Source organism: Thunnus thynnus, chromosome 2 (assembly GCF_963924715.1).
Source record: "Thunnus thynnus chromosome 2, fThuThy2.1, whole genome shotgun sequence".
In the NCBI taxonomy this organism is placed as follows: domain Eukaryota; kingdom Metazoa; phylum Chordata; class Actinopteri; order Scombriformes; family Scombridae; genus Thunnus; species Thunnus thynnus.
In genome coordinates this window covers 19755536-19772471 of record NC_089518.1, presented here as the reverse complement: position 1 = coordinate 19772471, position 16936 = coordinate 19755536, and the positions used below count along the sequence as shown (strand labels likewise).

Genomic DNA, 16936 nt, shown 5'->3' with positions numbered 1-16936 from the left:
CAGACTGCAGTTTTATGACATGCCACTAGAGAGCAATAGTTCACTTGTTTTGATCAGGGTCTTTTCTTTAATTACCCCTCTTCTCATCTCCCAGATGTGCTGAAAATCCATTTAAGGGCAAACAGCTACAGTATTTTAGGTCTATTTAAGTACTATGCTGTGATGATTTAAACTCTTGTTCTCATATTAACAAATGCAAACAATTGAAGAAAGAGGGTTTGGGAACGAGTGAGTCAGTAAATGACTAATCTTGTAATTTGGATGAATGAATAAAATAAATAATGTTTAAAGCTAGTAAAAACCTGTGGATATATCTTTGCAGGCTTTGGATGTGCATTGTCTGTGACCTGAATTTATTTTGTGCAAATATTCTCTGATCCAGTCCACATGTGAAGAATTTATCTGGGACCTGAATCAAGAACTGGGATTCTGGTAGTTGTTGTGTTTTTTTTTTTTTTAACCTGTAAGTCTTGACAGGACCTTGTCTTCAAAGAACAATTGATCTTCAGAAGGAGATGGAAAGGGCTGTTTCGGACTCAAGTTTGAGTTTTTTGAAAGCGGAGCTGAGAAATGCCTATGAAGGTTATTGATCTGTGTGTCAGATGCGAGTGTCTGAGTTTGAGTGATAATGACAGTTAATCAATGTACAACTGGCAGAGTCCTTGTGATGGAGAACAGAGAATAATCTCTGGCGAAGTTTTCTTCTGAGAGATTTATTTCTCCTGTCAGACTCTTTTTCTCTCAGATTTGAGAAAATGGTGCAACCACACACATAGATATATGCAGATTATAGACACACGTAAAAGGTAGCCATACATTAATAAATACAGTTAGGTTTGAGCGAGTAACTTCATGAGTCCAATACTCTTATATATGAAAAAAGAGAAACACATCAACCCTCTGGGATGAAATATGGGCTATAATTTACCTAGTGTCCCGTTTATCAAATACTATACGTGCGAGTGGCCTAAAGACCCAAAGACTCTCTTTCTGTTTGTGTGTGTGTGTGTGTGGGTGTGTCTGCATGCACTTTATACCTGAAAGAATCCTGGAGGGACTGGCCCCACTGGCATGCCCTCTCCTGGGGGAAGGTTCCCAAGGACGGGGCTAGGAGCTGCTGCAGCACTCTGAAAGATGCAAAAACACACACACACACACACACACACACACACACACAGACAGAAAGAGAGAGAGAGAGAGAGAGTAAATCTAACAACTCAAAATAGTCTGCAGAAACTTCAACACATCTTTGCTCAGCAGTGGTGGAAAGTAACTAAGTACATGTGTTCTAGTAGTGTACTATCCTGTGCTGAACTTAAGCACAAATTTGAGGTACTTGAGTATTTCCATTTCATGCTACTTCATACTTCCACAAAAATCCAGAGGGAAATATTATACTCCACTACATCTATTTGTGGTGTGTAGTCCTGGTAACACACACACACACACACACAAACAAAAAGAGCAATTCAAGGGTCTTCCCCCATCTCTTCCTTGCTGTCTCTCTCTCAGTGGGATATTTCCTCTTTCTGCAGATGCCCTGCCATGCTGGCCCAGTCCAGGTTTATTTTTATACCTTGTGTTTTTTGTTGTGCTTGTTCCAGACGGACGGCGCTGGTGCATTTCAGTACTGCCTCTGTCTGCTTCCTGTAGCATTGTACTACTAACTAACCCGGAGTTACCACCCAGCACCGGCCTCTTCCTCATCCTCATTAGGAATACATGAGACCGGAGACAACACGCGGCGTGGAAGAGTGTACATCCACACGTATGATAATGTGTGAACAGTGAGCACATAAAGCCAACAGAAGTCTGTGTCTGCGTGGATTTTTTTTTTTTTTTTCCCAGTGTCTGCCCACTCTCTGTTCTATTTCTCTGATCTCCCCTCTCGCTTTCTCTCCCTCCCTCTCTGAAGGCATCGGCTGGGTGTAAAGAGCTCCGGTGAAATTCACCCACGGTCTCTGAAGTTTCCGCCAGCTGACTTTTTAGGTCAGACAGGAACAAGGTTTAATCAGAGCTGAGATAAAAGCAGACTGACGACACTCCTGTATCCTTCTCTGCTCTACCCCGCCACCGTCGCTATTCCCTGATCCTCCCTCATCTTCCTTTATATCTCCCAATTGTTAATGTTCAGCAACGGGGAACCGGATGCAGTGCAGCTTTTTTGATTCTGTATTCTGCTGCAAACAGAGCCTGTGTTTGTCTCAGCAGATGAATGTACAGATGGACACAGATGGACATTGTATCTGCATGGTTCAGTGGTGAGAGACTGGTTTTGCTTTGTTTGTGTGTTTGTGTTTGTCCGAGTGCACACTCATCATGCACAGCATCAAGTGTGTGATTTTGTTGTGAGTTTTCCCCCCCTTTCTTTCCCTCTGCCTTCTCGCACCCTGGATTACCCAGAATGCCTTTACTCACTGGCAGCCTGGAGGTCTGCTGAGTTTGCCTTCATGCTCAGAGAGGGAGAGGGAGGGAGAGAGGAGAAAAGAGGACAAAGCAGAGATTATGTGTGTATGTGTGTGTGTGTGTGTGTGACTACGTGAGTGTACTTCATGTTTGTTTGTGTGGGAAAAGGAGAGCTGGGGGAGGAAAAAAAAACCTACCTGACCTGCTGACAAAGCAGCATTTTCCAAATAAAGCAACAAGAAAAAAAAAAAAAAAAAAGAAACAACACACCAGGGTATCTCCCTGCCCCAAAACCTGCAGCACCCTCCATCTATGGAAAACAAAAACACTAACTTCTCTGGTGCTGGCAGTCTCTCTTGATTATGACAAACCAGAAAATCTGAATGAATCACAAGTTGGAGGTCTCTGCTTGTGTTAAATTTGTGCAGCACTATAACACTAATATGAGACACTGATTTGTCAACATTTAAGTCCGACACTGTGTCTTCACATCCAAAAAGATAATTGGTGCTAAAATTTACAGTATATTAGCCAGCTGTAATGCTACTAATATACAACACTAATATTAAAGAAGTAATGTTACTAACTTGATTTTTAGGGCATTTTAAAGTCCAGCCACAAAAAAATGAAAATTTGACTTCTTGACTAAGTGTAGTTTTGCAGTATTTTTTCTGTTGATCAGCGGGCAATGTCCTTACAAAATGAACATATAAATGAAATGAAAATTGAAAAAAAATATACTGTATGTCCAACAATGTTGCAACCCTACTGCTTTGGGTTATATAAAAAATTGAGCTTGATAAATAAGGCAGGGCAATATTTTGGTCAATATTAGCTAATTGCAGATATCTGCGTATGTGTCAGCCAATCAGTAGCAAGAAATTGCTGTACAGAGACAGTAAAGATATGTTTGAAGTAATTTAGAAACATTATTGCAGTTACATAGTTTGTCCATCAGAGAGCAAGTTTATTCATTAACTGTTCAAAATATATATTGTGGTCACAACTCATAAAAAAATGAAAAAATCAAAAAAAAATAAGTCAGTCAGCCTGAAAAATGTTTGTCTAAATGTTTGCTTGTCTTATCTGTACATGCATATAGATAACAGCCAATATATAATTATAAGATTTTTTTTTTTTTTAGCTCCATATAAGCTTAAAAAATCCAGTATTGGTCAGGTGATAATAAAGTACACAGAATCTGAGAGCTGTTTTTTAATCAAGCACTGAGAAAAGCATAAGGTCAGTCCAATTGGACTGATGGGTATGATGACTATATGAACAGGTTAGTCAGAGTGTTAAGTGGCAATCACCAGATAAAGCGTAATGATTTGTGGACCTAGTATTTTTACAGATACAGACTAATTTATTTCAATATTCGAGAAGAAAAAATGCTCATGACTCTGTCAGTAATTACCTTTATCTACTTTAATTACCTCTACTGACATGTGGATGGTGGTAGAGAATCAGTCCAGCAACGTTTAATGTTTATTCCATTAGTATTGACCTAGTATTACTCAGGTAACTGTCGATAAAAGTGAAATTAAACATGCTGATGTGCTAAGACCTTCACCTCAGCCATTCAAAAACTATGCCGTAGCTCACGGCTGCTGATAATCGTGTTGACAGTGAGATTGCAGGATTTCACCTGAAGCAATATAACCGGATCATTGTGGTGCCGGTAGCTCATGATAGCTGTAACAGTAGAAGCCGGCTGTTGGTTGTCATACTTACACTGCTGTGTAATACTAGATTTGACTCAATGAATTCCTTTTAAAGGAGTTCTGTTTAAATACCGATTCACAGCCAAGCTCAACATATTCAAGCACTTAACCTTTTTAAACATGAAAGGCACACAGATTGTTTCACGCTGTTAATGAGTCCATCATTTACACTTCTCGCACATCAGTGTTTACACTTTTCTGACAAGGCCCAGAGAGGGGAACAATGAGACACTGAGCTGGCGGCTGTACACATTAACATACTCTATCATAGTGTATTTTATTGTGTGATGTGACCGTCAACAGTGTCTTGTGCAGTGAGTCTCAGTACATTACTGACTGAGAATTACTGACTATGAAACACAATTGAGAACAACTGATGATGTTAATGAACTTGAAACCTGGTGGAGTTTATTGTTGATTCATTTTGTGGACAAATGATAAGACCCTGACCAGATGACTGTGCTCTCCAGATGGAAGCATTCATCTACTGAGACTCGTTATGATCAAGGTGTTACAGTATGTGGCTCATTTTCCATCATCATCATCATTACCATGATCATCTTACATATGAAATTCTCAAGTGGTAAATGAAAGCTAACTTGTTGTATGAATGGTGAAGTAACAAGATAATTTCTTAGCATCTCTTTTGATCCTCTGTGAGCTTCTCCTCTGTGTCTGCTCTCTGTCCTTTTCTACTTTAGCCCTCTGAAAATGACACAATCGTTTCAGAGACACATCCTACCCTAACCTTAACATACTACGCCCCCTACATTTGTTGTTACAGTACTGGCGTTGTAACCACAAGGTGTTTGTGATGAAACCTGAAGCGGTGGAAAGGCCCCTGCATGTCCTCAGATGAACACCTGCATCTCCTGGCAAACTCATTTGTTGCATAAATTATTCAAACCGCCACCCTCTAGGAGAACGCCACAGTGTAGCAGACATACGCAACAAAACATACAGTAAAGCGCGCTGTAACATCACTGAATGAAACAAAGACAAAATGTCCAAAAAAAGGGGGTAAACACAAGAATCTACCATAATAATATACAAAGAAAGATGGTCGAAATTTGCAGTTAATGTATCATATGTCAACATCAAAAGGACTTTGCATCAGTTGGAGGTTAATTTAAGGTTTAGATGTGCAAGGGCTAAAACAAATTGGGGCTCGGAATTGCTGTGGGGATGTGTGGAATCTCTCCATCCTTTCTGATACGAGAACTACCACATAAACAAGGAAGTTTACCGATATATGACCATCCTGCTTTATTTGATCAAGCATTCTTTGCTTTGCTGAAATGAGAGCTGACTGATGTCTCTTTATTGAAACAACGATCTGTTGACTCATTGTTGACATTAAAATTTTGAGACAAAAAATGTGGCTGTAGATTGAAAACACTTACGTGAAGTTGATCACAACATGCGGTAGTTCCCTGAAGACAATACAAAAATGTGTTGAGGGAATTGTAGACATTTAAATCTAATGCAATTACACAAAGGCACGCTACTCTATAAACTAATCAGACTTTCTCCATACCACATTCACACTACACTAATCCCATCAGACTAAGGGCTCAGTAATACTTAATGAGATAACTCGCAAAGTCTTTCATCCCTATATGTTTACCGATTGTGTTCCACACTAATGCGCGTGTGTGTGTAATGCATACATACTTTGTGCGTGCGTGCGTGCATGTGTGTGTGTGTGTGTGTGAAGGTGGGGAGTCATTTTCTTTCAATACTTAGGAGACTGAGAGAAACTCAGAGATGCGTGAGTGGAATCTCAAAAGGCTGTCTGTGTTCTCTCTCTCTCTCGCTCTCTCTCACTGTCTCAACCTGCATCGGTCGCTGTCTGCTTTCTCCACCTCTCTGTCTCTCAGAGGCTTCTTACACAAATCAGCTCTGTCTCATTTTCTTTTTTTGTATCCATATGCTGCCCCATAACAATATGTTTTTTTAATCACGTCTGTAACTAGACTTGAAGGAGAAGGCCGGTGATATTCTATATTTTTTCTTATTGTCAACAAATCCCATGAACAGATGAAAAACAATGATGAATTGATCCTACTGACGAGTAATGTCTGTGCAGACAAAAAGTCTGCTTATTCCTGCGCCATAGACGACTGATTCACAACCTCTTTTGTCTCATCGTCCTCCACAGTTGTATCAGACGAACTCAAGTTCACCATCTGTTATGTTCTAAATACGTTCTTTTCAATGGATTTGGAGATGTCATTAACTCTATTGATTATATAAAAGTGGATATTGTTACTCTAACATTTGACACATGTGAATTGATTCTGTTTAAGTTGATTTGGCCCAGTTTACATTCATACTACAACCACATGGGAAAAGCATAATGTTTCATCCATTTATCCATTACATTTAACCATTTCATCTGCTTATCCATTCATTTTAGCTAAATATTTCAACAATTTATCCATTACATGCATACATACATTACATGCTAACTATTTTGACTTCTCTGCTTGCTGGCTAACTGGATTACATGCACCCTCAATTGCAACGGGCAGTGTTAATGTGTTGTAACCAAACAGTATTGGAAACACAAACAACACATGATTCATTCTGTTGTACTGTGGTTCATTTTGAGTCAACGACACACCACCCTGGAGCAGTACAATACTCACTAGCGCACCAAACGTGTGTTAATATTCTTGAAAATAATAGGAAAATACTCCTAAACAAATGCACTATTTAATCCTGTTGAATTAACATTTGCTCTGGGTAGGGGATGGTTGTGGGGTGTGGAAGGGTTACCACCGAGTCTCAAGGCCACTCGCAGTACAACAGGATCTACGAATGACACACCACACAGGAAGGAACTCCGTCCCTCCTCCCTTCTCCCTCTTTCCCGCTCCCTCCATCCACTCAAATGCCATTAGTCCACTTCCTGAACGAGGGTGGGTGGGTGGGGGGGAATGGAAAGAAGAGATGCTACCAGTCTGCATGACACTCACATACACACACACACAGTCACAAGCAACACACACACACACATCCACATGTGCACATTCAAGTGTGAGAGCGGAAACGCAATAAGAAGATTGATTTATGCATACTGTATATCCACAGAATGTAACTTCGAAGTCTGTCAGTTACTGTCAAAGCATAACAACAGTACATCTACAACTTACTGAGGGTTTTAACTAAAAACTTCTAGGCAGCAAAGAAGTGAGAAAGACAGAAAGAGAGAAGAAGAATTGTGTTCAGCAGCGTAGCAATGAGAATGGCTGTGCTCTGCTTTTAACCATGTATTATTCACAGTCTCCTGTGGCGACCAGAGACAGTTTAACACGGTCCGCTGTCCAGTCCTCTGCCAAACTCACTTTTCAATTTGAAGGCGGATAGGCTCAAAATCACCCTCTGGCATTCAAAGTTCCCTTTCTTAACCAAAACAAGCCATATGCTACACCAGTAAAACACAGCAGTGAGTGGAAAAATGTGTTCCTCCCCGCACTTCATCCCAGGTCTCCGCTGTTTAACAACGAGATCTAGCTGAGCTCAAGCTGCTAAGAAAATGAAAAAACTATTAAGTGAGTACATCCATGTGTTTGTTAATTGTATGTTAACATGGGACAAACTCAGGTTGCCTTGGAGGGAAATTCAGATTTCATACGAGCTCAGTTCTATTTTTGTAGTTTTGGCAGTCATTCCTGTTGATAATTAATAACCAAATAAAAAGGATATGTGTGGTGATATACTGTATTTTTCCTTATTTAAAACATGTCCTATGCAAAGACCAAAACAATAAAATTAGCAGGTCCCACATTCACTGTCCTGCTGCCATAAATACCCTCTAGAGAACCAAATCCGTAGCTAAAAATAGTTCCCTACAAATGCACTATTTACTCCTTTTTTAATTAAGGTTTGCTATACATACAGCTGTTTTATAAAACCAGACTTCTTAAAAATGAAAGCATAAATTCGTATGCCATTTCTGAAGGAAGTCGAAAAGTAAAGAGAAACGGAATAATGCATTGTTGTTTTTTTGTCTTTTTATCAAATTTGTTGACGATAACATTATTAGCCTTATCCTTTAATTGCTCAGTTCTGGGAAGGGGGTGACATCACCAAAAAGAGGTCAGATGGAGCAGGAAACACGGGGAGTCAAACAGTCGTAGTACTCAGATGAGTATCATGTTATTATAACCAATAGATAGAAAAATAAATAAGACCCAAGTTGTAATAAACCGGGATTTCTTTGACAAAAATAAGAGAATCAATCTGCACAATATCTTTGGCTCTCGCTGTTCCCTCACCATCTTTTCAATCTTTACCACCTTCAGCAGCATGATATAACCTGACGTGCCAGTTTCTTACACAGAATCATCTGAGAAAACGTCCTTGGAAACTGTTTGGAAAAGGGCAGGAACTTTCAAAAACACCTTGCGAGGCAGCTGGATTCACGAGATCACACGAGAATCCTCGTTGGATGCTTATTGGGCCCACAGAAACGCATAACTTGAAGCCTGACGAGATGGATTCCTGTGTGATTTTGCGATGTTGTGATCTCGCAAATCCAGCTGCCTCGCAAGGTAAAGCACATTATCCTGTACAACAGAAATCCCATGCAGCAGACACTCTCTAGTGTAACATTATGGCTGATTACCAGGTAAAATGGCAGCACAATGTGTCTCACTAGGTTATTACAGGTAGGGTGGTAGGATGACAGTGACAGGGGGGGCTGGCCGTGTTTCCTATTATCACTGATGTCATTATCGACCCTTGTAAACATCTCTGGGCTGTGAGGAGCTGTATAATATGTGAGGTGGAGCTGTGGGCTGATGCACATGTCAGATACACATACAGAGCTGAAAATGATAGTCACTTTGGCACTGGAGAGCCACACTTCTCCCACCACTATCTCTCTTGGTTCAACGACACTAGGGGAGATAAGGGAGATGGACTGAAGTGAGAGGAGAGGAAAGGGTAGAGAGACACAGAGGCAGATGTAAAAAGCCGCAGCTTGAGATGAAGAGGAGACTATGTCATGGTCTCCTCTTCACGGCAGATCGATACAAAGACAGAATATTGATTCCGCTGAAATCCACATATTCTGTGATATAGAACACTGAATCACTTCTTTTAAAATAGTTTATATGTTACAATCGCAGGGATCCGATGGTCAACTAGAAGAAGAAAAAATGAGAGTTGTCGATAAAAACGTCATTAATCCGAGCTGGTGAGAAGTCGCTTTCAGTGTCTCATCTTGCAGTCCTTATAGTGCAAGAAGGCCAGACATAAGAGACAGCACCAGATAAGGATATGGGTGTCTACAACAGCAAAAAACCACTGGGGTTAGTTGGGGTCAAAGAGATAACACGCCAGTCTGATCGTGTCAGCATTCTCGCTTTGCCCTCCTGCTCTCACTCCATAGTCCTGCTGCAACTTCTGTGTCTCAATCTCTGGATCATTCACTGTAATCCCTTTCTCACACACAACCTGCGAGGGTACTGCTGTGTAAACCTTCGCAGCATTTCTATAGCTTTCTTCTCTTTTTCACACACAAAATGGTATCAAATGGGTCAGGTAAAACAGGCATACCTGTCAACATTGGGATTTGAAAATAAGGGAAATTTTTCCGGTGCCCCGCCCCGAGCTGTCCCACCACCCCCCTACCACAGTCCACATACACCCTACATTTAGACAAGGGTACGCACAATGAATCCCAATATCACCACCAGGCAACCACTTGCTTTAAGATATCAGTGCAACAAGGACTGGGTTAACTAGTTCCTACCTTAAGTAAATGACTACAATAAGGTGTTGAGAATCAGATACCTGATTGAAAGTGAAATGAACATCCCTGCATATAAATTCAGCACTTAAAAGTTTATTTATGTATTAAGCTGCTTAAATGATGATATGTACACATCACTTACACATTATACTACTGGCTACTGAGACAATTGGAAAAAAAAATGGATTGACATTCACCATCCATACACCTTTGAGTTCTTCATCCTTTTTTATGGGCGGGTGCCATTATTTTTTACAATCTATGGCTTGAATGACTTCTTGTCACTAGATGTTACAGCTTATGTTCTACATACTGCCATCTGCTTTACCTGCAGGGAATGTACCTTACCTTACTTACCTTTTGTTTTTTTTTTCTTTTTTTAGAAAGGTTAAAAATACAGGAGATTTACGGGAAAATATCCCAGGAAAAACAGGAGGGTTGACAGGTCTGGACAGGGTGAGGCTGGATGTTGTTTTTTTTTTTTTTTTTTTTTAAAAAAAAAAGGTACACAGTGTCCTATGTCCAGACAAAAAATGTGCTAACATTGCCAGATTCAGATATCAAAACTCCAACTCTGACTATTTCTCTAAGACAGAAATATTCTTGAGGATTTCTGCGAGAAGCATGTGCTCAGACAGCACTTTTACTCAGACTGTTACAGACACATAACACATGCTCCTGACTAAGAGCCTTATTTTCATAATCAATAATAACTGCAGCCAAACTAGAAATGACTCCTTTGTATCCCACAGCTGCGTTAGAGCTTCTTCTCATTCTTACACCTTCTTGTCTTCCTCTGCCCTCAGTTAACCTCTCCTCTCCACTCTGCGCCGTGCCCTCGTCTTTGCCCCTGCCCACTGCAGAGCAGCAAAGCGTGCATATGTCAACATCACATAAACACTCCACCTCAGCGTGTCAAAACATGCATGTGACATGACTCAGCGTAACGCAGCAGTGGAAAACACACTCCTCGGAGACCAGAGGGCTGAGCGCAACAGGCCGGCAAAAGAGGAAGGAAGACGATAAGAGACATAAAGAGGAATGCAGAAAGACTGAGAGCGGGGACAGAGATAAGCAGAGGCAATGAAGGAGAGGAAAGCTGCTGATGTGCAAAAGAGAGGATGAAGCAGCACGGAGAGTGAGGGGACAGGCAGCGGAGGGAAAAATAGAAAAGGTAGAACGAGTGATTGCAGTGTTCTCCTAGAGAAATGGAGAGAAGTAGAGTATCAGCAGCCCAGTTTAACACTGAAATTTCCCTTGTTGTTTTTCTAACAGTTGGAGATTGTGACAACAGTTTCCATCTCTGCTCAACCTATGGAAATTCCCATTCTTTTTCTCCCTTCACTCGGCTCGCTCTTCATTGCCATGGCAATGATGTTACAGTGAGTCACCTCCACATCTCCCTCCTCCTCAACACCGCCAAGGAACATGGGAGCGTGCGAGAGAGAGAGAGAGAGAGAGAGAGAGAGAGAGAGACAGAGGAGGAGAAATGGCTCAGTTTCCCTGGAAACAGACTGGGGGTCTCCCCAACCCCCATTGGTTCTCAACTGGTTGGAATCAGCTTGTTACCCACAATGCTTGGAGCCAACAGGGTCTCTGTTTCTAGGTTGTCTCTGTCCTCTCTGTTTTTGCTCTTCATATGCATGCGCACACAAACACACTCACAGGCTTTGGTCAAAATTTAGGTTTGTATTTCATGTCACTGCACCAAGCAATTCATTCTCAGGTTTGTTTTATGTTAATCCATAATCAGATCATAAAGTAAAACTTCTAAGCCTCTTAAACTTAAAGAGTTTTTTGTCATTATTACAGACAGGATTTTTCAGCATGTTTGTATCATTTCCTCATAAATTACAGTAATGTTTGACAACTGCAAGCCCATGGGGAAAAATATGCAATAGTTTAAGGAACTAACTAATAATCGGTTTATAATTTGTTCCAGTAAGAGGTAAAATTATCTTCAAAGGATTAAATGCAGCTGGTGTTACTGTAATTACAAAAATATGCAACAAAGTCTTGGACAAACCAGTTCTAGATGGTTCAATTAAGGCTGAAGGTTAGAGGAGGTTTGATTGGAGTTCGTTGGGAGGCAGCTCCGCCTGAAAAGACAACTTCAGGGGAAAGAAAGTCCCTCAGTCAATGAAGTAGCCGCAAGGAAGTTGGCTTGTTGAGGTTGAATATTGATTTTATTTGTTCTGAGCTCATGACTCTGAATTGGATTATTTTATGTAGAAACGAGCAGTGATATATGGTACCTACTTTCAATTTGAGCATTCCTTATGAAAGAAATTGATTGGAGACAGAAAATTAGTTGATTAAACCTTTTAGATTATTCACAAAAAAAAATCTCATGGACATATCAGCCGGTTGGTGGCACAGCAGAAAAGCATCTGGAGTGTCCAAAACGAAGAGGGTTTATCCTCTGGGGAGCATATATGTGCTCAGTGAATTTCATGGTGATCTCATCATAATATTTTAATATTTCCTGGGTACAAGTAGAGATTTTAGCCAGAAAACGTCGCTCTGGACTAAAGTTTTTGACAGATGGACTCATTTTGCCATTCTTGCAGTGCTAGAGGGAAATTAAACATTAATAATTAATAATTCCAACATCACAGCATTTTCTTTTGCAACTTTCTGTGAAGTACTGCGTGTTACTGGGTTATTAGGGTTGCAGAAGATCAGAAAACAATCAAAGTGAATCATGGGTAAAGGCCCATCTTATAATGGTTGTACCAGGAAGACCGCAGACACTAGAGAACATGATAAATCCAAGGTCAAGTGTGTATATGAGTGTCCTTCTGTTTAGTGTAACAGCACACATCTAGTGTACTGTACTTTGTTTCTCATTGCATACACATACTTTTTTTTCACCGATACCAAACACTGAGTGCATCAGGATGTAAATGAATAAAGCCGTACTGTGTGTTATTACATGTTTATAAAAGTGTGTACCCTTCAGCTGTACAATACGTGACAGAATACGTGTGCTGATGTTAAATTGAGCAGTGTGAATACATTTCCATGCATGAGTGAGAGAGTATGAATGTAAGATCTGGCAGCCTGAGACGGAGCATTTTTTATCAAAGGGGGTTGCTCTTGGCACTGCCTCTTGATCTCTTCTTCCCCTCTAACTGCTGTGTGCCTGCTATCTCCCACAGTGATGCCACACAATGATAGCAGGCTCTCCTCACTATAATACTGGCCTGTAACACTTCTGCCTGTCAACTGTCTCCAGTTCATCCATCTGTCACCCTCTCTGATGAAAAAAAAAAAATCCAATTTTAAGTAATTTTGCCTTGTACAGACAGCCAGTGAGTTACAATAACAATTATTTCTTCTGCGCTTTTCCCAATTTATATTTTACAAACTTTCCCCAAGTAGTAATATCTTAAAACAGTTGTTCCCAAACTGGGGGTCAAGACTCCCCGAGGGGTCATAAGATGATTAAATGAATAAAACAGAAAATTACTACTGCAGCACAACATGTTGGTTTTTCTTTTGCTAACTTTTCTTTATTTTTTCACTTTGCTTGTGCAAGTTTTGACACCTCTTCCTCCTTCTAAAAATGAAACAATGCTCACAACTCATGACCACACTATGGCCACAAATTGTGATGATTCGTCACAAATGGACATTTTCTTTTTAAGGGGTCACCAGCCAAAAAGACTGGGAACTATTGTCTTAAAATATGGTTAAAAACTACCTGCTTCATGTTGGTATCAAGTCACATCTCTTGACTTTGAAAAATGCTAAAAATGAGCATTAAAAACAGGATTTTCACTGGACCAAATTCAATTCTAAAGTCTAATTACACTGGCATATTTTAATTTGCTTTAGGAAAAATGGGAATTTTACAAAGCAGATTTTTGCTTTATGTGTTGGCATGTTTCTTAAAGGGTTTTAGAGGGTGTTTATTTGTAGAAATATTTGCCTAGCTTCACTGTCCGCATGACTGTCTGTAATCCAGTTTTCCAACATTAATGACCGTCTTCGTCTGTCATCCTGTGGGGCTGCATGCCCGGCTGATTCTGCATATGTGGCCTAGTTCCCTAATATTTGTCGCCTCATCTTCTGGTTGATTGAATAGTATCTATACTCTCTTTTTTTTTTGTGGCTGTGAGAAGCCATCACACATTCACAGGAGAAGGAGACACAGCTAAAATCCCTAAACAAAGTGTAATCACAGTAACTGTACATTACAGACTTTCACAGCCAACTGCAACATTTCACTTCACAGCGCATTTTGAGTCACAATATCAACTTTTTCTAAAAAAAAAAAAAAAATCTTTATTTATCCAGGGGGACAAATTTTTCAACCAACGGCTTGCTTCAGTTAATAAGCACATTCTTATCAGGGGGATGCACAGCACAACCAGTACAACTGTCAGACACTGATAATCGCCTAAAATCAGGAGTCAGGTATCTCTCTCGGTGGAGGTTTTTTCATCTGTTTAACTTCTCCCCCAATACATTTTTCTAGCTTGTCAGCCTTTCCAGCACCAGTCTGCTTCTCTAACCTCTAGACGGTCTCTAACTGTCTCTCTCAGAGCCTGCAAGAATAATCCACTGAGTTAAATTTGAACATGTACGTGTACAATTATTCTACAAATTCACAGTGCCACACGTAAACACACAACAACGCACCGATGCACTTAACACAATTTATATGGCGATGTTTCTATTTCAATTAAACGGACCACTTTTGAGTACAGCAAACATTTTAAAGTGTTTAAATGTCATAATGTAGTAGAATAAATGCTGCTAATATGCTCAATATTGTTTCCACAGGTCTTACAAGCAATTTCATGCTGGCTCGATTCTTTCTTGCTCCGTTTTAATTGGCCCGTATTTTGTTAAAGATCACAGAAATGAGTTGGGACAAAAGTTTGCTGCCAGCAGAGAAACCACCCAGTTGTTACTGCAGAAATCAGTTCAAAAACATGAAAATACAAATCATATTTCTCTCAATTTGTTAATCATCTTCACTATTTTTATTAGCAGGTTGCACTATCTTAGAATGACAAGACTCACAACACTATCAGGAGAGCCTGAAATGACCTGCATAGATTGATTCTTGAGAGACAACACAGAGAAAAGCAGTAGTAACTAACTTTTGTCTCTAATAAGACCATTTCCGGACCAAGCATAAGAATTTAAAAATAACTTGTTTTTATGACTTCATGGCCCTTCGCAAATGGAAACCGCTCATTTAGTATTGAGAACGCAATTTACAAAGCACTTAACAGAACTGTAAACAGCCTTTCTGAAGCCTGAAAAGCTTGTCCGAGGATAGAAATCAATAACATCGCATCTCTCTTCACTTTGTTCATCAGTCTTATTTTCCCTTTTAACATTCGATCATTGTATTAATGTCCTACGCATCATCCTCAGACACCGAAATCTAGTGATATGATCCACATATACAGTGAGCGACCAGATGCACAACGTCATGATGCTCTCCGTGTAAACAGACAGAACCAAAATGCTGCTGTTGCTTTAAACCAGGTTTACTCAAAGCCGACTTTATCTACAGTCAAACTGGTGTAATCGTGCAAATCAAGTCAAAAGCCTTGTCACAATCCCATCGATTATCAAAAGAAAGGGACACAAAGATGATGTGAATGAGCTCCTACATCTCCCCAGTATTAATTAGGCAAAGCAAGGTGCTTTACATAAAACATAAAAGGCATGGAGACAAAATGTAAAAGCGGCATAAGGCGGTATGAAAAGACATTTAAATACAATTAAAAAGAGTTAAATAGAAAATAAAAATAAGCTAAAATAGAATAAGACGTTACAGCGCAGAGTAAGATATTAATCAAAAGCCTCAAATTTGATTTAATAAGAGGCAGCGGCAAACAGAAAAGTCTTCAGCCTCCATTTAAAAGAACAGAGTTGCAGCAGAGTAATTAGGACTTCACTCAGTAATTAGCTATCTGAAAATAATTACCATCAAAATGTCTGATTAAAATCTCCATCAGTCTCAAAGTCAGGAGACTGAAAAGGAGACACCGGCATCAAATTAAGGTGCAGTACTTTTTCCAGCGACGTCCACCGCAGTTGTCCCCTCATTTTGTTTTAATTGAGCGGCAGATACGTGGGTAGTACCTCTGATTGGATCTGAGAAGCAGCGCAGCATTGGAGCAGTTGATTGAAAGTGACCTTGGTCTAATTACAATTGGTCTAATTATAATTCTCTGATTACATCCCTGCAGGAAATGTAAGAATACGATGTTGCTGGTGGCTTTTGCTAATGACGTTAAGATAGATTCTGAATCATTTCTGAATTGAATTGATTCTTCTGGTAAGAAGAAACAACAAGACACTGCTGTTTCCAACCGGAGCACAATTAGATTTAATTACTGTAAATGTGTTTTTCTTGTGATTTTTGATATTGAGAAGCCTTCGAGATCAATAAATGAGAAAGAGCTGTCTGTCTTTGTCTTTTTGCCCCTTGTTTTGACTCCCTCACACTCTTTCCATCTATCTTTTCTCCGATCCATGTTCCCTTGTTTTTTTCTGCAGCTCTCTCCTCTCGTCTCTGTCTATCTCCCAGGCCTGAGGTCGGGCTGCCCTCCAGCTCCCTTCCTCTGAGCCAGGATGACATCATCGCATAGCTGCCTCGTCCTCAGAGTGCCTATTCATCACCCTGATCATCATCGCAAGCATCAGCAGCATCACCTGCGCGTGCACACACACACACACACACACACACACATACACAAGCGCACACACCTACTGCAAGAAGATAAAAGAGCAGAGAGCCCCCACGAGTTCTGCAGGATTGCAAGCGTAAAGGAAAGAGGGATAGAACCACAAAGAGGGAGAGAGAAGAGAAGGGATGGTGCGATAGGCAGGACAAACCTGCTGGGGTAGGCAGAAACCCCTGACCTGTGCACTTCCAACAATACATCTCAATAAACCACAGTACCAATAAATCTGATGAGTCAGACTTCGGGCTACAGAGGGAAAACAACAACATAAAGCAGGAGCGAGAAGACCCACCAACCCCCTTCCTCCTCCACCTCCAAACTTCCTG

The 16936-nt window shown here is 40.3% G+C and overlaps 1 protein-coding gene across 1 annotated transcript in view; it reads right to left on the bottom strand.

Moving 5' to 3' along the window:
- Positions 1 to 16936, bottom strand: part of ssbp2a (single stranded DNA binding protein 2a) — a 54168-nt gene that overhangs the window by 6449 nt on the left and 30783 nt on the right. The window contains exon 5 of the mRNA XM_067608302.1: positions 1038 to 1127. Coding sequence (XP_067464403.1) covers positions 1038 to 1127 — 90 coding nt within the window. The remainder of the gene's footprint in view (positions 1 to 1037; positions 1128 to 16936) is intronic.